The sequence below is a fragment of the Zootermopsis nevadensis genome, unplaced genomic scaffold (assembly GCF_977971745.1).
Source record: "Zootermopsis nevadensis isolate Lab colony 2312 unplaced genomic scaffold, Znev_1.0 Znev_ptg000008l, whole genome shotgun sequence".
NCBI classification, from domain to species: Eukaryota; Metazoa; Arthropoda; class Insecta; order Blattodea; family Termopsidae; genus Zootermopsis; species Zootermopsis nevadensis.
Genome location: NW_028259140.1, coordinates 15,855,945 through 15,878,292, shown reverse-complemented (window position 1 = coordinate 15,878,292; position 22,348 = coordinate 15,855,945). Strand labels below are relative to the sequence as shown.

The following is a 22,348-nucleotide window of genomic DNA, read 5'->3' as shown; positions in this document are numbered from 1 at the left end:
TCAATATCTGTTCGTGTTCGTGTAACTGTCCAGAAGCACAGGCCATGGGTCTTTCTTTCTAGCCTTTTCGCATACTTTTCAGGAGTAGAACTGAAAATCATCAAGTCATCTGTGTAGCAGTAGACCTCCCAATACTTTGTCCATCAGGGACTGAAACATCGCATAAACCAAAACATAAGCGATTATATTCGTAATGCCCAAAGGGTGCGCCAAATGCAGTCTTTTCTTTGTATTTATCCGCGATCTCCACTCGCAAAAATCCACTGAAAGAATCCAGCACCGAGAAGTAACGGCCTCCATACTAAGACGCCACCGTGGGAAATGCCTGAAACTTGGTTAGTGCATTTACACCTCTAAAATCTGTGCACACTCTCCATTTGTGTGCGCCATCCATACTCCTTTTTGGGGTCAATATGGCAGGGCTTGTCCACGGACTATCAATCACTTTCACGTATAATAACTTTTTCCAACAAATCTTGAGTTTACTCTTTCGTAACATCTCTTAAAGCGTATGGTATCTTATACGGAGGTTTCCGTATCGGCGCTGCATTTCCTATATCTGTGGTACGAGTCACCACTTCAATACTCCCTATTTTTTATTGTTTACTGTTCTAAATATTTACAGAAATTATTATATTAAAAGCATTTTCCGTTTTCTGTCACTCCTCTGAGTGCACGTGCACCCTTCCGAAGTCGCATCACGAGTTCCTGATGCTTGAGGCGCCTGCAGCGAGCAAATTTCAAATTAAAACTGAATAGAAATTATTTGCCATCACGGACATTGCTTCGAGTGGCAGAACTTTCAGCGAGTGCGTCGTTAAATTTCTCATGCTGTTCGACATCCTCATTACCAGGAATGGTAAATCAGACAGGAATATAGAGATGTGTGAAGAATTGTGGCTGGTAAGCTATTTCAAGTTGTTAGACTCGGAATAGAAAATTTTTTCGCATAAGGAAATCTCGTGCAAAATACGCGTTTAAGCTTTTAAGTGCCTCGGGAATTAAATAATCTCAGTCCTACAATCTATTTGATGTAGGTCCAAGACCGGTTGTCCTGACTGAAGTTTTCGTGGTTTTATTTCTTTCTTTCAGGCACATTCTGTGATAGTACCGGAAACATTCGATGTTAAAGACCGGAAGTGACAGAGTCGCAGCGGCGTAACATTGTCTATTTTCATGATCTGCTGGGGTTTGGTACCGTAGAGGCTGAAGATACGACTTTTAAGATTACCGCGAGTTTATTCGTCTTTTACAGTTCATGCGACACCAATTAATAACCTCGTTCGAATTCATGTGATGGCCATTAAAAGGGTATCAGAAATAAGACCGTACTTTCGATTAATAAAAGTCTGTGTTTGAATTCAATCCTGCTTGAAGTAACTCGCCATTGGTCATCTGAACCCGTACAAATGGAATCCCCATCCTCCCACTCTTTGAGCAAGAGACATTGGATTCAATTTACGTAATTTACATTTCCCGTTTTGACCGGCTTTAACAAATTTATTGAAAGTTTTGTAAAGAGTAAGACGTCGATATTTATCATTCAATTCGTCTCTCAAGGCAATGTTAGTTACTTTATGTACGATGTGACACTTTAGGTTCTAAGGTCTTTAGGTAATTTGGGTGGCACTTTAGCTCTAAACACCGCGATATTTTATGAATACGACACTCCGAATAACTTATGTACTTTTCAAAAAAGGCAGACCGCAATGTAAAACTCACGTTCATATTATCATCTTCTCAGTGCCTTGAACTTGAGGTCGCCGACAGGAGGTTTGGTGTTCGGAATTCCAAGAAACGCCGCGTAATTTTTCTTGTTTTGGATAGATGCTAAAACTTTTCCCTTCAACAAACCTTGTTGGACTCTAAGAATTGGTTTTCTTGAGGTCTGCTCCTCCGACGCGAGGCTGCTACACATGCAGAGCATCTCCAGTGCCATCGCGGAGATCCATCGGCCCGCCGTGTCTCCAAGTCTGTGCGCTGGACTCCAGAGATCCAGATCCATTTTAAGTTACTGCATTATTTATCAGCAGCATAAAAAGTTGGGTTAGGTTACAAATATTCCCTTTAATTTAAAAAATTTGAAATACTTTTTTGTATATTAAAAATGTGTGAGTCTCGTGGAAATGTCGGTGAATCAAATAGGAACCTAAAAGTCAGAACGAAATCACATGTTCAGTTGTTGGGCTTTAAAAGCAAGAGCGATACAAGTCTCCGTTATAACATAGATTTGAACCAACTTCAGAGGCGATTACACTTCCATTGTCTACGCCAGAACCGCGAAACATGGGTCCCTCAGGCCCCCGGAAACATTTTCCCTGGCGCAGGGGTGACGGGGTCAACAGGCCCGGGGTCTTAAAAAATTATTTTCAAAATTAATCAAGTAAAATAAAACCCGATGTTATTTTAAATTATAATAAGGGCAATGAAACTACAATTCCGCCTTATACATATTCCCATTATTTTTAAATGTATTTCGTTCTGATAAGGAACACATTCAATATTAATTATTGACTTATTCCATTTATGATTGAATGTAACCAAATTATAAGTTAAGAGTAATTATCTTTGTTTTCACTTAAAATTGTTCGTTATCGGGACTTTTTACATCGTCTGTTCTTTTAAAACCACGACGTTTCGGAGGGTGGTTCTGTCTCCGTCTTCAAGTGAGAGGTACTCACTCTGCTGGGTCCTTAGATAAAACTAGTCTCTGTCACTGAACAGACGATGGAAAAAGTCCTGATAACGAACAATTTTAAGTGTAAACTACCGTCGTCAAAACCCTTTAGAATTGTATCTTTGTGTTTCTTTTCAACTACCAACAATGTGTAAATATGGCCGACAATGGTCAGCTTTTACATGAACACCTGCGTGCATAACATTGCAAGAAAAACCATTGGAATTTCTAACCCACGCCTGCAACAATATTTGCTGAGCATGCCATAAGGCTCTTTTCTCGTTTTTTATGCATGCGGTATAATAGCCTGAATGAATCTTATTGCACTAAACTCCTTTACCTAAGAATCTAATTGTTGCGTCATCTGTTTACTCGGCATTGTTGCATTAGTATATATTGCCGTCAACAATCCGAGAGTTAGCTTTTTGGTTGTGTCCAGTGGGACTCTTGCCGAACGAGGGCTGCCAGAGGTCGCCCAAGGGCAACCGAGGGCGACCGATGTTCAGCAGGCCAGCCGAGGCCGTCCCCAAAAGACGGCCAAGTCGGCACAACGAGTGGTTAGACTACTCGGCTACCCTGACTGAGGTTTTCCGTGCTTTCCTCAGTTGTAAGGCGAATGCCAGGGTATAACTTAATAGGGGCACGGCCCGCCACCCCCACCCCGATCACGGAGGCCATCAGCTGAAGTGATCTTCCCCCCATGCCGCAGAGGCCTTCAGCCGAAACGGCCCCTCCCTCTCTGGGTTCAAACCCCGGAGATCCAACCAACCAAATTCCTTTGGACAACTTGCCTGACGGGATGACCTCCCATCAGCAGCAACGGATCCCAGTTTGAATGGTCGAGGCTCCAGCCACGACGAAACCCCGTTAGCGTTAGCAAAATTTCCGTTCTTATATTACGACCGTTTACCATTTCCAGCAATGCGTCTTGTGCGCAGGAATGGTTTCACCTAGGTAGGGACGATGCTTGCGCTTGCGCAGGCCTCCGCCCTCAGTTAGCTTCTTTGGTTGGTTGGCTTTCGTTATTACGGAAAGAGCTTTGCTGTGAATCGGTTGTAGAAGAAGTGCGTCGTAGAGTACATAATTTTGTGCTGTTAAAATCCTTTTAGGATATCTCAAGTTCTTATCTTATATAAGAATTATTAAGAAATCTGTGAAACTGCCCTCAACTCTCTCCCATTTCATTTTGATTAAATTGATAATTGCCGGCGGACATCGTGGTCTCTTACAATTGAGCAAAGTTTGAGGTAAGGGATTCCTATTTATTAATATTGTTCATCACATTTAATATTTTCATATGCATTTGTGAACTCGTGTAAGAGAATTAGACTTGACTTCTTTTTAACACAATTTCAAGTAACATTAGATTGACTTCTATTTGTTCACGGCACCATTAATAGTTAAACAATATTCCAGTAGGCAATTAACATTTTACAGTTTTAAAAGAATAAAAATGAGTTTCGTAGCCCAGAATCTTAATAAAAATATATGAATGCTAAGAAGTGGGGTTTACATTCTGAACAATAATTCTAACACTTTACGTCTCTTGATACATCGACATTATTAAAGCGTTTTAGGGAACTGAGAAGAATTTTTAGTTCGGATTTACAAGCCTAATTATCGACGAATCGCCCTCTTATTATCTCCCTACAACAGCAGATTAAATCCGGGGAATGTTTGCTATTATTGAGTGCAAAGTATTTATGGGTGCAAAACCTGGTCTTTCACGTTGAGGGAGGAACATAGACTGAGGGTCTCTGAGAACAGAGTTTTGAGGAAGATGTCTGGACCCAAAACGAGAGTGGGACAGATAACAGAGAAAATGCATGACGAGCTCCTCACCCGATGTTGTTAGAGGGGGTGGGCTGTTTACAAGACCTGAAGGGAGGAGTCCTCTGGGAAGACCTAGGCGTAGGTGGGAGGATAACATTAAGATGGGTCGTAGGGAGATGGGACTCGATGGAGCGAACTGGATGCAACTGGCTCAGGATAGACCCCGGTGGCGGGCTTTTGTGAAATCGATGATGAAGCTTCTGGTTCAGTAAGGAAGTGGACTATTCTTTGACGAGCCGAGTACCAATCGACTTTCCATAGAATATCTTTCACATTGCAGTTTGTGAGTAGCGTGATCTAGGCCTGATCTACGAATGCGTTAGAACAAATTAGAGTTTTTGTGACTGTTCCCAACTGTAAATCTATCGTTCGTTTGATAAATTTAAAATACATTTTGTGCTTGTGGTTTATATAAATGTGTAACTTAGGCAGGAAAGTTCTTAGTCATTTAAGCTCTTACGCACTTTTAGTTCTACAGAGAGAGAAGAACTCGAAAATTTTATGCTTATGAAAAAGCGTAGCATTCTTTTTCCAAAATTTATTTAACTGCCTGGTTCTGCATCAAAGGTCACGCAATTTCTATGGCATAATCTATTCGTAAATTTTTAAAATCGGTTAACCAGAGTAGAGGCATCTAAGACTTTATGGATTACATTGATATTTTATACGTAATGTCTACGTAGTTTACATATAAGAAGATTTAAATTTATGCGAGTAATGACAAACACGCGGCATGACTTAATATTGCCTATTTGAGTCACATTATCAGGGTGATTAAGCCAAGAACAGTGAGATGGGCGGGGCATGTGGAGTGCATGGATGGGGCGAGAGGTGTGCACCGTGTATTTTTGGGAAGCCTGAGGGGAAGAGGCCATTGGGGAGACCTAGACGTAGATGGGAGGATAATCTCAGGTGGGATCTATGGGAACTAGGAGTTGAAGGGGACTGGATTTTGTTGGCCGAGGACAGGGTCCGGTGGAGGGCTTTGGTTAAGTCGGTGATGAAACTTCGTACTCCATAAGCCGTCTAGTTAGTTAGTTAGTTAGTTAGTTATATATCACATTTAAAGCTTTGTCATTTTGTATTGAATCTCAACAGGCGTTCCTTGAACGAAGAAACAAACTGAGTTCATAGAGCAGAAGGCCTGCTTGAGAATCTAACAGTAGCCCAGGTAATCAAATATCTCGACTTTTATGAAACTTTAAGTTTCATGTCCGTGTATACAAGACCCCGCCTCTAAGCCACATCCACAAGCAGATGAAGTCAATCAACACCATCATTCCCTACCTCTCTAAGATCCATTTTAATATTATCCCAGCAACTCATAGGACTGTCAACTGACATTTTCTTTTCAGGTCTTCCGATTAAAAAGTTCCACTTCTTGTCCCGGCATGTGTTCTACATGCCCCGCCCATCTCATCATCCTCGATCTGACAGCCTACAATTTATTAATTAGTGAAGAGATCTATAAAGCTCCATATTACGCAGTTTTCGCTATTCCCTTGTCAGTAACTCTCTCGCAGGACCAGATATTCTTCTCAGTATCGTGTTCCCTCTCAGTCACTCTCAGTTGATGTGCACACGCGTCGGTATGAAGAAAAATCTGTAACAGCGATCGACTGTTTTTCAGGAGATGGACTCAAACCAAATTCTGACAGAGGCATCGATCAACCTGAATAAGCTGAGAGAGAAGAACCTCTTGTGTGACGCGGTGTTGAGGTTGGAGGACGGCGGCGTCTTCCGAGTCCACAGAGTGATTCTGTCGATGCGCAGCGAATATTTCAGGTTTGTTCATTTACTGACGTGGTTAATTAACATGTGAAATTAGGACATAATAGACGTCAATTCGTATGAGAAATGTTTCATCCCCTTTGATGCAGAAACGTGTATTTTTATACGGCTGATTGTCTTTTGTTATTTGTTCGTTGTCATGAAATCTCACGGCGGAGAGGAAGACGAAGATGAATGCCTTCTGGGCGTTGCGGCGTAGAAACTGAGTGGCATTTCAGACGTACTTACTGCCTTCTTTCCTTGATGATGGAGGCAGAAAGCACCTATGAAACGTCCGATAATTTCTACGAGACAACATCCCAGAAGACGTAGGTGGTTTTTGTACTAATTATTAAGTGCGGTTGTACCAAGGCGACAGTCAATCGATCTGGAGGGAGAAATGGAAACAATCCATTTCCAAAACGTCTTCGTCTTAATACATAAAGACGACCGACAAGTCCAGAAGAAAGTTGGTACTGCCCGGAACATTGAAAGCTGCTGTGTGCTGCTCCGTCTGAAATATAAAAAACTGTAACAAAGAACCTCGCGAGAAATGGTTCATTGATAGGAGAAACTCGATCGATGATTTGTGCATACTTTAATCTGCTTGTGTTTTAAATTAAGATGCCCTGGGTTCTCGAAATGAGAAATGAATTATAAGCGTGAGCTATTGTTTCTGTTTTCCAAGAGACGTATCTCACGTCTTGTTACAAGCTGTGCCCCTCTTTCAGTTTTCCGACAATCAAATATTTCCGTTTGTCTTGCTCTGCAAATCCCTTAATTAGTAATAGGAAAATGTTACTTGGTTGGTGATGACTTTTTATAGTCCGCGTAGAAACATCGGCTTTTCTTTCAAGTGGTTTATTGTCGGGAAAATGTTTTTACAGAGCAAATAGATTTCATATTACGAACTGATCAATCAGTGGAATGTATAGCCTGCAATGTATTTTGCAATATTTGCGTTGGCTTTTTAATTTCTGTAGTAGTTATAACCTCAATTATCTCTTGAAGGAGTCAAGGTTATGTAAGAAACGAGGTGACATTCTATAGTTCAAATGCTCGCTGCTTGCTTTCCGATTTTTAGGTTAAATTCTTTTAAGCTTTCGCCCGCTTTTGAGCCTCTCGCAGTTAATCTGGTCCCATTCGGACTCATTCTGGGAGTTTTTGAAATATACGGTAACAAGAATTCATCCACCACATTGACAAAAAGATACTTTTATTTGGCTGCGTGAGTCATAAAACCTTAGAGTTTATGCGCATGACTTGTAATTTTCTGCTCGCCGTTTCTCCAAATCGATTAATGCTTCGTAACGTTTCAGGGATCTGTTCACGACAACACACTACACCAGTGAGGAGACTGATATTGTCCTCCACGGAGTCAGCTCAGACATAATGACCCAGATACTGGATTATGTTTATTTTCGCGAGGTGGACATCCGCTCCGACAACGCGCGTCAGCTGCTCGAGACGGCTGAATCCTTGTGTATTACGGACGTTTCTAAACTGTGCTGCGACTTCCTCATGGACGAGATAAACGCCGACAACTGTATCGACATCCTGCAGTTCGCAAGGTAATTGATGTTCATTTGTCATTTGCTGTTTCGCCAGCTTTCGTCGCTGGAGCGAATCAGCTTTCCTCAAGAGCAGTCGAGTGCCGGGTCGGAGATTAAAGCCTCTGACTGAGGACTGGGCAAATTATAAAGCGTTGTAGGTCAGGGCAGGTCTGATTTAACTGCGTATGTTTTGAGCGTCATTATGACAAGCAGATGAATAATTTCACCATAAGAAACGTTAATCGCGATCTATTGCTGAGTCATAATCAAATCCACTCGAATTCCTATCCTTCTTTCTTTCTTTCTCTGCGGAATTCCTTGCTTCTTACATAATCCTCCCAATATCAAAATCAACATTCAGCCCCACATCCTTCTGCATACAGCAAAACCTCTGTTGACCGAGCCTCGATTATCCGATTCCCGCATTTCAACCAGATTGTTTGCGATTGGATTCCACCGGCGAAATTGTTTAAAGCGATGTCCAAGAAGTACAGTTCATTGATCTAACCTCACCCCAGATTTTGCTGATTTAGAAAATTAGTTAATATCGGGAAAATACAAGAAACAACCCGCTGGTTCCCATAGACGCTGAACCTTCTTGTTCAGGACAACGTAGGAAGCAAATCGACTCTGACATCGGCAGATTCACACTAGAACCTCCAGTTCATGCGATGGACAGAATTACTGATGAATTAACTATTTTAGTACAGGGACTCCCTCGAAAAGCGCCCACGAGTGAGTTTGTCGTCGGCTTGTGCGTGCGACACGCCCGCATTATCGGCTGACGAGGAAAGTCTGTATTGAGTCTCTACTTATTTGTTCAATTCCATGACCACGTTCCCCTTTCCCCCGCTCATTCGACCCACGGATCCGCCCATTTAGTCGGGTTACACGAGGTTTCACGGGATTAACACACGCAGTTACCAAAACGTCGTTTCGCCAAGGTTAAGGCCAGAATTCAAAATTCTACACTCCTCATCTCACTGACTTCTTCACTTGCGTACGCCATGCCCTTGTTTCAAACTATAATCTTATCACGAAGACAAGCGGGCATTGCCTGGGAACCTTCAGAGCCGAAAACATTCTATTTTGCCCCGGTTAAACGGAGCGTCTCTCACCGTTGCCTCTCCACGTGTCTGCTCTCAGTCTCGCTCATTCGGGCTTCAAACGGCTAAGGTAAAAACTGGAGGCGAAATACTGTGGTGTGCAAATGCTTGAGAATTCAGTTCTTCCTGCAGTGTTTAATTGTGTCAGACTTCGAATCTGAGTCGGCTATTACCCTCGCTGTCGCAGGTTTCACTCCCTCGCCGACCTTGACTCTCAAGCTCGTCGCTTCGTTCTGCGCCACTTCGTGGAATTGTCTCAGCAGAGCAAAGAACTGCTGGAACTTCCTGTAGAGGAGCTGCAAGCGGTAATCGAGGACGAGGAACTGAACGTGAGGGACGAGAGAGTTGTGTGGGAGTGCATTCTCCGGTGGATCAACCACGACCGGGACAACAGGAAGGGCCACATCGCGGGCCTTTTGAAGGGCGTCAGACTTGGACGACTTGATGCAAAATATTTCAAGGAGGAGGTCAGTGTGCCCCCGAAATCGTGGATGTTTATTGGAAGTAAAACCCGCATTTTCAATTCCATAATCACACGTATTCATAACCAATTAATGCAAATTGTGAGCCTTTTACTTCGTCTGATGTAAGCCTGTCTGTCTGTCCGCAGTGTCAGCTCGAGAACGTCTAAACGGATGTTTATTAGATTTAATATTGATTACCTTTAACGAAATCTGTTGACACATTCCAATTCTGTTTAAAATCTTACAATAACAACGTGAAAATTACACAAAGATTTCAATGCCTTCTACTGTGCAAAATTTGATGCGTAAGAAATCCCCAGATTACCTTAGTTACCATGGTTACAATAACTACCTGTTTAATGCCGCTGGTAACACGCTCGCATACGCGTGTGTATGTGCAAAACAAATATTCGATTCGTCCTTTTATGCAGAAATGTTGTTCGAGTTAATAATCGTCTTTTATTTATCGTCTCTAATTTTGAGAGTCCCTTTGCGCTACAATCTTTTATTACAGTCTCAGCGTTAATTAAGATCAGTTCAACTACAGCATTCCACCGTTAACTGAATTCAAACGTCGACTCAACTTGAATAGCAAAATCCTCCAACAGATAAATCACGTCTTCCGGCGCAGCGTTCTACTTAACCAAAGATCCTATTGCCATAAGAAGCTTATCTTAGCTGCTCTAATAATTTCAAGTATCTCCGACGATGAACACTTAGCATGATAATCTTCAGCTGATTGACCATATAGGGACAACAGATATCCGAAAATTTCAACAAGATAGATTCGTTCTATCTCCGAGAATAAATTACTCCAGGGGCTTCAAACTCATAGACTGCTTTAACATTCTACGAGGCGCGTCCCAAAAGTAAGTTTCCCTGGGGCCGTTTACAGAAACAAAACAAAATTTCATGGAAATATTTATTGCAACAGATACAGCAAGTTTCCAGCTATTTTTCAACATACTCGCCACCGGAATTGAGACATTTGTCATACCGTGGGACCAACTTTTAATACCTGTGTCGTAGAAGTCTGCCGCCTGGGATTGCAACCACTGTGTGACAACCATCTCCGCCTCTCTGTCATTCTCAAAACGCTGACTCTGACCGGACAGGAATTTCTTGAGGTGTAGGAAAAGATGGGAATCACTGGGAGCGAGGTCCGGGCTGTAGGGTGAATGATTAAACACCTCCCAGCTGAACTCCTGCAGGAGACTTGCTGTCCGTCGAGCCGTGTGCGGCCTAGCGTTATCGTGCAGGAAGACAATACCGGCACTAAGCATCCCGCGCCGCTTGTTCTGAATGGCCCGTCGCTGAAAATTGTCTGCACCAGCGACGCACCATCTGCTTGCTCATAACGTTAGGACCATAGACCCGGCACAGCTGACGATGAATTTCGATCGGCGCTATGCTCTGTGCATTCAAAAACTTTATCACTGACCGCACTTCACAGTCGGCGGGAGCTGGAATAAGAACCTCCATCTTCAACAGCTGCAATGCCCTGTGAATTCAGCCACTCACCTCTTACGAATACGTGTGAAAAAATCAAACGTTTTCATGAAAATGTTAACTGCTTCAAGTGTCTTTACAATTTATCATTCGTATCTAATAGTTTCGAACACTTAAAGAGAACCACCTGACGATGACCAATTAATGTCGAAACATGCAATGCCTCATAATAGACATCGAGCCCATAATCACACGCTGCTCTGTTGACGGGCCTTCCACCTAACCATCAACATGCAGAAGGTTGCCTCCCTTGAAACTCGAAGCAACTAATTGTCATAATTTCCTTTCGATGTTACGTAATTTTGACGAATAATTAAAGTTATCGAATCAAAAAGAATGTGCATCTTGCACGGGAGAGACGAGAAATAAATTACAATTTTGAATGTAACTCAAAATGCAGCCATTACTTAAGTATTTAGATTTCGGCTGAAACACATTTCAATACTTTTCTCTAAGATCGATTTAACCTTGATTTCGCTTCTCTCCACAACCCGTGCATTTGTTAAGAGCGTCGTTACACAAACCAAAAAACATATTTTCCTGTATATACCACAGTCTATTTCGGTGAGTTCCCAACAAAATTATGTGTGAATTTCTTGTCTCCTCTGCAATGGAACATGGCATCGCTTCCTAAAAGTTTATAAGGTCCACATTGAACTGTTGAACAGGTGTCAAAGCACCCGTACGTGACGGAAAATGAGGCCTGCAGACCCGTGATCTCGGAGACGCTCACATTCCTGGACGACGTGGAAATGATGATGGAAGGAGACAAGGACCTCGTGACACCAAGGATTGCCTACCCGCGAATCCCACAGGACATTCTGTTTGCTCTTGGTGGGCGTCGCGACGGAGAGCCGTCAGATGTGATCGAAGCGTACGACGCACGAGCAGACGGGTGGACTGTGGTGAGTTGCACAAGCATTTCTACTGTTACCGCGCCTTATTAAATGACGCCTCTCAGAATAAACTACTTTTCCTCCAATTTGTTTATTTGTACCAAGTAATCGTTTATTTAAGCTTAATCACAAGCACCTCTTAGCCTCTTTATTTCGTGTTCGTTTATTTCCATTGCAGTGAACACTTTTTTAAGAAAAGCTTCAAAGACATGAATTAAAAAGTGACAGTGGAACCACGGTTCCGGAGAATTTGACGTAAATACGTCTTTACGGAAAGGAAGTTTATATTTTGGATTTATTCTAAATATTTCCTTTATACATTCTTTACAATTGAGCAAAGTTTGATTAAGACTTTGCTTATTTAACTTGAATTAGTTACGCTTAAGATGGGTCTGTGGTAGCTCAATGTAATGTAAAGTAATATAATGTAATGTAATGAAGGTAAGGTAAGGCAATGTAATGTTTTATAGGTAACAATAATGCTGAGGAGACAGATGACGTTTCCTAGGTAACATAACAAAGAAGTTACAATTTTTCGTTTCCCTTTTTCGTAACACATTTTTGCCGAATGACCCTTCCTCATAGACGTATTTACGTCAAAAGAATAAATAAATTAATTACACAGGTTTTAAGTCTCCTGTACAATGCAAGTTTTAATAGCAATCGACGAAGGATGTGAAGTTTTCCTTAAATACCGTTTACAAAAAGCGTCCTACATCAACTGTCATGGCAACCTGTCCTCTGATTTTAGATATGAAACGAAGTCATCGTTGATCGTCAGTGGCTTTCAACGTAATGAATGAAGCACTGATCAGTGTGGATATTGGCCATCTGCGTGGTAACGCCTCGTGAATTAGAAGGTTCTGGGGTGGGGTGGGGGACGTACCGCCTCCATCTTTGCGTCGATAAAACCCAAAACACCAACATCTGTCTTTGCCAAAGTACGAACCTGAAATGTCAGCTGTTGATCAGAAATTGATTCTACGTTTGTCTGTCGAACTTGACGAGAGCTTCTCCTCGGGTCTCCCTGTTTCCACCTTCGCTCCAAGTTAATTTCTCGCGGTCTTTGTCGAGTGCCTCCCTCCACGGGGTAGCAATTTCGGTCCACTGTTGGGGGTTGAACCTCTGCTCCGGTGGTTTGTCGCTTGGCCTCTAATGTAAGGACTTCTCTTCAGTAGACCGAATGACCCAAAGAAACATAAAGCCATAATCTGTCGTTCCTGCAGGTGGAGGGGATCGACTCGATCGGTCCGCGATCCTACCATGGCACGGCAGTGGTCGGTGTCGACATTTACGTCATCGGAGGCGAGAACGGCGTTGAAACCTTTAACTCATGTAGCTGCTTCAACGCTGTTACGAAGACATGCCGCGAGGTGGCGCCTATGCATGAACGCAGGTAAGATGCAGATCGGTAACTAAGGAACTCCTTGGAACAGAGTTCTTCTTCAAAAGCTGATAGTCGCTCTCTTAGTCAAGATATAAATGCGGGCAGGAGCTGTAAAATTTTACCACTCACATTCAGGAGCATCGTGCAAAGTGTGAATAGGTCGGAGAACTTTTGCGACAAAGTTGGCTTTAAGAATGCGATTTGCTTGTTAATTCATTTGAGTTAAGATTTAACAATGACGAGCGAACAATTGCGTTCAGCGAAATGAAATGCATCTGAATCAGCAATAAATGAGCAGAGCAAAGAGTATACTTTTTTCGTTTCAGAACCGCTTTAATGGTGGCAGTTCTGCGAGCTGCAGTGTACGCCATGGGCGGTAAAGTTAGAGAGCATTATCACAGAACGGCTGAAAGATACGACTGCAAGGCGAACAAGTGGTCGAGGATCGCTCCCATGAACAAAGAGCGATGCTATGCAAGTGCGGCTGTACTGAATGGTACGTAAATCCAGTGAAACAGTAATTTGTGAATTAGTGCAGAAGGCGAGGCGTCTGTCTGTCCGCGTGTAAGAACGCGAGAACGGTTGAAGGAATCGCGGGATTAGAGGTTTCTAACGGCGGGGAGTACGAAGATGGCTGTCGTTTAGCTTGTGCCGACGTTTCAGACGAACCTTATGCCTTCATCTTCAAAGTTTCCTCCTCGCTCTTGATCTCTGTCTCCCTCACTCCATCGTCCCATATTCTTCTATTATCTCTTCTTTTATCCGTGCTACGGACTTCGTTATTTCACAGACTGCAACGGCTTGAAGTTCTGAGTGCGTGATGGTTTCTACTGCTCTCGTAAGCTGTCCCTGTGCGTCGTCTTCTACCTTTTTAGTGTACACTCGGAGTGAATGCAAACAACCATCAAACTATCAAATTGGCTCTCAAATAATGCAGATGCAATATGTTTTTGAGACAGTTAATAATAGCACATTATATTATAAATGTAGAGCACCTTTTAGCAACTCGTACCGTAAATCTCTGGTACCAAATTTAATAAAATTCGTTTCACAGAAGATGTAACTTACCATCATTTCCGTTATGCATTAATTTAATCACTTTATGCTGTTTATGTGAAATTTTATCAGTTAAACTCGTCTTCTTTGACACGCTGATTATCTGCATTCGAAACAAAGAAACAGATGTACAGAGCAGTTTCTGTGACTCGAAGGGAGACTTAATAGATTTACAGATTTAAGTACGGATTGTCCCATGTCTGTGCTCTGCATGGACCAGTTTAATTATAGCTAATTTGTTTTTGCAGACAAAATATACGTCGCTGGTGGAATTTATTATTACAATTTTCTAAACATGGTGGAAGTTTATGACCCGGACACCGACCAGTGGACGTTCGTTGCACCAATGCTTTCTCGACGTGCCCTGCATTCTTGCGTCGCGTTCCACGGCTGTCTGTACGCCCTAGGTGAGAACTCCGGACATTCTGAGTGATGGTCTTCTATATCCTTCTTACAGAACTTGCTATTGTGAAATGTTTTCCTGGTTTAGTTTTTCAGTAATTTTATCCCCGATTCGTGGTTTCGATTACATTCTCCAAAAAGAACACTTAACTAACTAACTAACTAACTAACTGACAACGCATAATCTCTCGTGGTATCTCAAGTAACGTAAGCCCCATTTTTCACAGAGTCCCAATTTTAAAGGTAAATATTTCGTTCTTGTAGCAAGGAAATTGCAGTTTACCGTTCTGTTATCCCCGAAAAGCCGATGGTTTAAAGCAGTCCCTTCGCAGTTTTTGCTTTTCGTCAGTTGTTTGTGTAACGCCATCTTGTGTTGATATTTAAGGCTACTTTCTCACGCAGTTTCATGAAGTAGACAACAGATGTCAGGCGCAATTTCCTGATGCTACAAGGACGAAAATAAAATTGTAGCTGTTCCTGGTACTAAAACTGACAATGCAAGAGGGAATGGATTTTCTTTGTTGTATTTAATTCATTCGTTCCTTTTACGGAATTACAAATTTTAAGAGCGTAAAGACAGACGGAGTGTGAAGTATCGAAGTTACGGGAAATACAAACGTCTAGAAATTTGTAATTGGTAATCTTGAAGAGAAGATACCACTTGTGATAAATTGGCGTAAAAGGAAGGATAATATTAAAATGTTTTTAAGGAACTAGATTATATGAGATGAGGTCAACTACCGACTTTTGTGAATAAGGTAATGAATCTTGTGGCTCCATAAAAGCCACATATTTCGTGGCCAGGGCCCCGCTGAATGGGGTTAGAATAAGTTCCCTTTGGCAGCTTTTTTTATATGCTGTGACCTTTTACGAAATGTGTGTGTGTGCAGGAGGATTCAACAAAACATCATCCGAGCTCAGTACCGAAAAATATGATCCTGCAGAAGACACGTGGACCGAGATCCCTGACATGAACTTCTATTCATATAGACTCGACGCAGAAGTGATCGACGACACGATCTTCGTAATCGGTGGAAAGTATATCGAGCACCACTTCGTCTCCCACGTCGCATGTTTCAATGACAAGGAAAATCAATGGTTTGTCTCTTTGTTTGTGTGATTCTTTGTTTGGTTGCTCAGGGCTGTATAATCACAAACTGTTACTTTCGAAAAGCTCTAGGAAGTGAAACATTTCCGCGATCTTGTGGATGCTGCGCCATGTAGTATCGAAGAAAGTGACCGACGTTTCGGATGTTATTCCTGCTCTCTCAGGGCGTCGAATAAAAGCACGAAAATTGGGCGAGTGGAGGGGGTAGAATGAAAGCAGGCAGGGCGATGTTGCGGTCAAGCTTGTTGGTTAAAGCAGAGGGCGAATGACTAGGAATGCTAATCAGACGTAAGCTGTGACTGCATTAATAAGAAGCTCTTTGCCTAAGTTTCTTTGATCAGTGGCACTCTCTTGGGCAGGAAATGTCTGGCGTTCAGCACATCAGCAAGCCATAATGTTTCGCTTTCACCGAAGTGTTAGGACAGTTTCAGGTTTAACGACGCCTATCCATATCATGTTCCCATTTCTGATGGACGTTTATTTTAAAATGTCCGTCTCTTGGCGTGTTTGACCATGCAGTCTCCTGCCATCTGTTAACGGAGTGAGTAAGTAGCTCCAAAAACATCCCAGAAGCCAGTTTTCTTCATACTTGTTTGTGCAAGAGCCAGGAATTCATTCGATTTTGGTTTGTGTCTGTTTTACGTCCAGCAGAACCTCTCCAGAACAATTTTTGGTGGGACAAAAATATTTTGCTAAAAGAGGGAAATGCTGTCAAGGGCTCATGTCTCAAACAAGACGTGCTTATCTCTCCAAAGAAAGTGTGTGATTAAATTTATTATTCTGACCTGAGCTAATGGCTTAATGAAGTGTACCAAACGTAGTTAGCGCACAACACATGTAAAAGTATATATATATATATATATACATGTTTTCTGTAACTGTGTCCGCGAAATGTGGTAAAAATTGTCTTGAGTGTAGATAATACTGGTGAAAGGTGGAAGATTGTTTGTTTTCACTTTTAATATTCAAATTGCAGGTACCAGGCGGCAGACATGAATATTTGTAGAAACGAGATGTCGACTTGTGTCATCGAGAACCTACCGAATGCAAGCGATTACGCCTACAAACACAGAGACAAATTAATGGAGGAGAAGTGCAAGAAAAGGAGGAGAAACGTAGAAGAAGAAGACGGAGAAACTCTAAAAAGAAGGAGGCGAAACGTAAAAGAATGTTAGATTGGGAAAATAACCGTCCATCCACACACACTCGTCCTTCTGCTGATGTAGCCCCGGGTTCAAACCCAGTAGCTAGGCTGGCGCTGGTGTGGTTACAACGTTTCTTACTTCGGTGCGCGGAGAGGTTAAAGGTTTTCTCAGAATACCTTGACATAGGATCAGTCGGTGGGCGAGGACCTCCGACTCTCAGGGAATACACGGAGAGACCTTAATTGGAGCGGCGCTCGCGGGAGGGCAGCGAAGTCGCTGAGCTGTTGCAATTCTTCACGACACAGTTGTTGTTGTTGTTGTTGTTGTTGAATTCACTCAATTTATTCACGAATTGAGACACGCTGATGCAAAGACACAATTATGCTGATATTCAGGCATTGCAATGAATCGGCTGTTTATGTACGACTTGAAGTCCAACACAACACAAACGCGCTATCACAGTAACTGGTCTTAAATTTTGAATTGAATGCGACGATCCGATTCGTCCCCCAAAATCACCCCAAAGCGTCGGAAATGCTCCGAAAAGCCACATTCGAATTTCATTGGTCCCAATCGCAGTGAGGAGACTGTTCTAGGAAAAATGTCATTTTATATCTGGAAAGGCTTAAGTTTTTGCCTCGTAAACAACTTTTACGAGGCGAAAGCTTTGTGAGTGTCACGGAAGGTCTCGAGGAAAGACGTTCAAGAGACTGATTGTCGATACCCTCTTCAAATTTAATACATTAATCAATGCCAAAATACATAAAATCAATCACATTTGGATGAAGTAAGGCGTTCCAAATATAATCTCATAAAGCGAACTGGAAAAAAAACTCATAAGGAGATGGAGGATGTAATATATTGTGAAATTTATAAAACCTCTGACAGATGGCGTGGACATATGGAAGAATTAATTCGCGGTAGACCACGTAAGAGACGTAGAGATGAGGCTGAAGAGGATTCGAGAATCGTTTGAAAAGAAATTTGTATAAAGTGGCTAAGGACCACCAGGAAGTTAAGGAAAATGCACTGAAAGTCAAGGTCCTCAACGACCCTAGCGCTGGAATTGAAGAAAAATGTTGTCGAATGACAGGAAGATTGAATTAATCGGTTGTAAACGATGCGGAGGGAAGTGGTCGTGGCTTGTATTGAACACATTGTCCGTTCAATTATATTGTGATACAAGGATTTTAAGTGCTATTTTGTGTATATATAATAGCTTTAAAAATATTTTGAAAATTAGCCTTCTCATGGTAAGTGAGAGGGTACTTCCCTTTTATAAGTAACAATAACTTATTAAAGAAAGAGTTTAAAAATTTCCTTTAAACTTCAGTAAATAATGCTCTGGGATAAAGTCACATGTGAGAAACTGCTAGTCGCTTAGTTGGTCGAGAGCTTCCTGCAAGCCGTGAAACATGAGGACACTTTTTGTTTTTTTAGGAGGAAATTAAGTGTTGCAAATTCTCTCTCTTTATCGTCAGTCTTCCGACTGGTTTGATGCGGACCCCCATTTTCGTCCATCTTGCGCCAGTCTCTTCATTTCCACATATTCTTTACAGCCCACATCCTCAAAAATTCCAATATTTGTCTCCCCTTATAATTTTCCCCTTCCATTACCAAATTAACCAATCCTGGTTGCCTCAGAATGTGTCCCACCATCCCATCTCTTCTTCTCGTAAGATTTTTCCATAGACTTCTTCCTTCGCCTGTCCTGGCTTCCATGGACACGTGTCAGAATAAGACGACTTTTCTCTCCTGCCTAATTCTCCTGTTATCAGGTACACAAAGTCTTGCCAGGAAGACTAGGATAGGAATAATGCAAGGAAGAAGGCTTTAATGATATGCTGACACTGTTTGCTAGCCTCAGTTTGACTCCAGATCACGCAAAAAATTCGTAAATTACGTGGCGGACTCAGTCCGGCATCCGGCCGCAAAGGGTTAAAGATTATGACCTTGCAAAAATAGTGACAAGAGGAGTTTCACGGAACTTGGGTCGAAAAGGGAAACAATTCTGGCCCGAGCGAGGAAAAAGTTTGGACCACCCTGATTTAGTCAATTGTTTAGAAGTGCTTTTTGTGCCTCTAACAAAAGTCACGCAAACCTTCACTTCTGCCTGTAGAAATGTAAGAGAATTATAATCTGAAAGTACGAAAAATCGAAGAAGACTCTACTTCTCATGCCCTTAAGAGTAACTTTAGCAAAATCCTCAAACATATTTTAAAAAGTATCAGTAAGTAGTTCTAGCAATGTTTCTGGTCCAATACGAAGTGCAAAAGCCATAGGTGGTCACTATGTTTTGTGCCCGGTTCAAAATCTCAAACGAAATGTTATTTTAAAGTTGCGTGTGCCTGTATGCAGAACAATGTCCGTTTCTTTCATACGTCATTAAGTTTTTAAATTTTTGTAGCCTTCTGTATAAATAATTGCGAAAACCGTGGAGATTAAACAGTATGACAAATATTTAGTTTATATGAAATACCTTTATCTGGAGATAATAATTCAATAAACATGGATAACCATTAAAATATAAAAGGAGTTGAAATTTTACACGGATATGAAGACACAAGCTAATGAGACCACGAATCTGTGATAAAAAAATACCTCACTAATATTAATACACTTGTGAACCAAGATCAAACTTGCTTTTAAAATGTCGTAGCATATTTACGATCGCGTCGCGGCACACAGGTTGAGAAACTCTACAACGAAGCGGCAATACCGGCGATGCCTTTGAGGCACGGACTCTCCAGCCACTGAAGAAGGACTAGTTTTCCAGCCCAATTTGACTCGCGCTCCACACTTTAATAACTACTGTCTCCATTATGCATTGCACTGAAGTCGACTTCAGAAAACAACGAAGACAAATGCACACAGCTCTTCGTGTGATGCCAAAATTAACTGCCTGCATCAGTAGAATGTCAATTGATCTCATCGAGATTTCAGCGCTGCTCCACGTGTCGAGTCACGGATGCGTGCATCAGTGGGTTACGTCAAATCGCGCTCCTAACCCAACTCTCAGAGCAGGGGCTCAGGACACATCCAAGGGAGCAGTTCCTCCAGACACAACGCGACCAAAAGTTGAAAGGACGCGTAGAGCGAATCGAACTCCGGATTCTGTTTTTGCTACTCCACGTCCGTTCTTTACAGAAGCCGCTGAAGGCTGAATTTAATCCGTACTCCCTACGTCGTGTATTTGGGGGGAGTTTTCAGATGGAACGCAGTAAAAGCTATGCAATCTAAACTACATGATTAATCCGTAAAATCAAAATAAATTAAAAGTTTTCGTGACTTCTATCAAATATTAGTATGAACCGCGATGGGATCGCAGGCAGAGAAGTGACGGCCCACGGATTGGACGACCGGTGTTCGTATTCCAGCAGAATCAGTGATTTTTTCCTGTTCGCCTCGCCGCCATGTTCGGACCAGTTCTTGGACCCACTGAGACTCCTGTGTAGTGAGTAGAGTAAAAAACCACAGGGTTAGGTGGACGCAGCGTGAAACTAAGTGCTTACTAAGGCCATGTAGTGCGACATTGAGTGATTTTTCGTCTTCACACTTAACGCGGTGGTAGCGACCCCTCGGGGGTTAATGTGGAGTATTTCAGAGGGAGATAGGTTTTCTTTCGCACGTTTATAATAAACGTGGTTAACTTCCAAAGGGACATAAATACGTATTTAGGAAAATTTCTGTTGGTGTCCCCCTGCGTGGTGATCGGAGCAAAACTTGACTTGCCTTACAGAGGCCTGTAAGATCCTGTAACCCATCATGTCCTACAAAGCTGCCTGCGATGGAAGATCAGCTTAGATTCAGCCTTGGTAGCGAAATACATTCACGCGCTGTGAGCTTTGTGGATATCCTTTGGCTGTGATCACGCGCCAAATCTAAACAGTTCTATGTGTTATTAAAGTTGTTAATTGTATTCCAGGTTTTGCGATAAATTCCAGAATGTCTTAAGACTTGAGCGAAGAGGACTTCGCTTTGGCCCAGCAGATCGCTGGTTGTCACTTTGCAAATTTGAACCAAACGTTGCAACTAAGAGAACTCTGAAATAGCCATACCGTGCAGATATTTGTACTGAAATTAATCATCTAAACCTCTGACTGCTAGTAAACTTAGCGAATATTCTCGCTGCTCGAGGCAAGATTTCAGCATGTTGGCGGTTTGCCGATGAAGGTAACGAAGAGGTTTGATCTTGGTCATGACTTGAGCATTTGCTGTCACAAATTTCTGTTAGCCTTCGCACGGAGAAATACTTCCTGCGTTATAATTTTCTGAATGGCGAACGAAGTGTGTAATACGCTGCAAAGTTAGCTCCAACGACCACAAACAATTCTAAAACGAAATTAGGTAAACGCAATTTTAATATAGAGTCGTTTCTTCCCATAACCCAACTGGAAGTGGCAACCTTCCGATGAAAATAAAGGAGACCAAAGTTTAATTTGCAGTTTACGTCTGTCTCAGTCGCCCTTCCGTCTGAATTCCACGCCCATCCACGAGTTATTGCTGTTTCATAATTTAGTGTGAGTCGTATTATCTTGAAGTGTGGGTGTGGTTCCTTAAAAATTTATGATTCGCTGATGAAACATACCAAAGTTAATTATCATGTTATGTATTCTCCCTGGAACCTGTCCTATGTAATTTAATCTAAGTCCATACTACTTGAATCAGTTTTTCTAGGTTATTATTTAGCATTATTTTCCCAACTACGTCGGATTTTAGTCTCACAATTCAAGTTTCCGGAAATATTTTTTGTGCATTTTGAATCTACACATTTCATCCCTGTTTCATGCCATCAGCAAAGTAAATCAATTCCTGTTGCTTACTAAATTTACCTCAAATATTTCTCGTACTATGCAGGCAGTTACTTCTGAATTTGCTTTGAATTCAGCACCAACTTGTGAACGGTTTTAAAGATTTTACTTCTTACTTTCGCTCCTTGTAGCTGTACACTTCTTTCCGTGATCATTGTTCAATGTCCTGAACAGTGATGGGACAGGCAGTGAATTGGGGGGGGGGGGGCGAGACAAGGCCTTCAGAACTTCCCCACCTCATACCCACCCTGAAAGTAGCAAGTTCAGTATTTGCTTCACCCGAAAGACGAAGTTAAGCAAAATCCGCAAACTTGTATTACAATTTCATATAAATCACTGACTGTGCGTGAGTTCCTTCCTGTTTGACCGAGATCCGGCGCCTATGTAAACGGCTAGCCATGCCTTGAACTGTAGCAGAAGCTGTAGGTGAAGGCGGCAGAAGCTACTTTCACCTAGGTGACATAAGTCGACTGTGAGCTGTCGTAGAGGGTTTATTAAAAGTCACCAGTGTCAGATCAACAAATGCTGCCCTTCGAAGCCAGCGCTGGCAGTGGACATGTGGACCGCGTTGATATCAGCGCTCTGCATTTCTTTCGAGGAAATTGCTGAAGCCTCACAGTTGACTCTGTTT

General features: G+C 42.1%; 1 protein-coding gene across 2 annotated transcripts; it reads left to right on the top strand.

The window, feature by feature from the left end:
- Window positions 1–3,719: 3,719 nt before the first annotated feature.
- LOC110837209 (kelch-like protein 10) lies at window positions 3,720–18,874 on the top strand. Of its 2 annotated transcripts, XM_087345273.1 has the most exons (10): window positions 3,720–3,924; window positions 6,141–6,295; window positions 7,600–7,851; window positions 9,127–9,406; window positions 11,581–11,817; window positions 13,035–13,204; window positions 13,522–13,691; window positions 14,500–14,658; window positions 15,544–15,751; window positions 16,738–18,874. In XM_087345273.1, exons 2-10 carry the CDS (start codon window positions 6,144–6,146, stop codon window positions 16,934–16,936), a joined length of 1,827 nt encoding a protein of 608 aa, XP_087201399.1. In that variant the 5' UTR covers window positions 3,720–3,924; window positions 6,141–6,143; the 3' UTR covers window positions 16,937–18,874. The 2 variants fall into 2 exon arrangements, with proteins under 2 accessions (XP_087201399.1, XP_087201400.1); XM_087345274.1 differs by lacking the exons at window positions 3,720–3,924; window positions 6,141–6,295 and adding an exon at window positions 6,452–6,609.
- The last annotated feature ends 3,474 nt before the right edge of the window (window positions 18,875–22,348 follow it).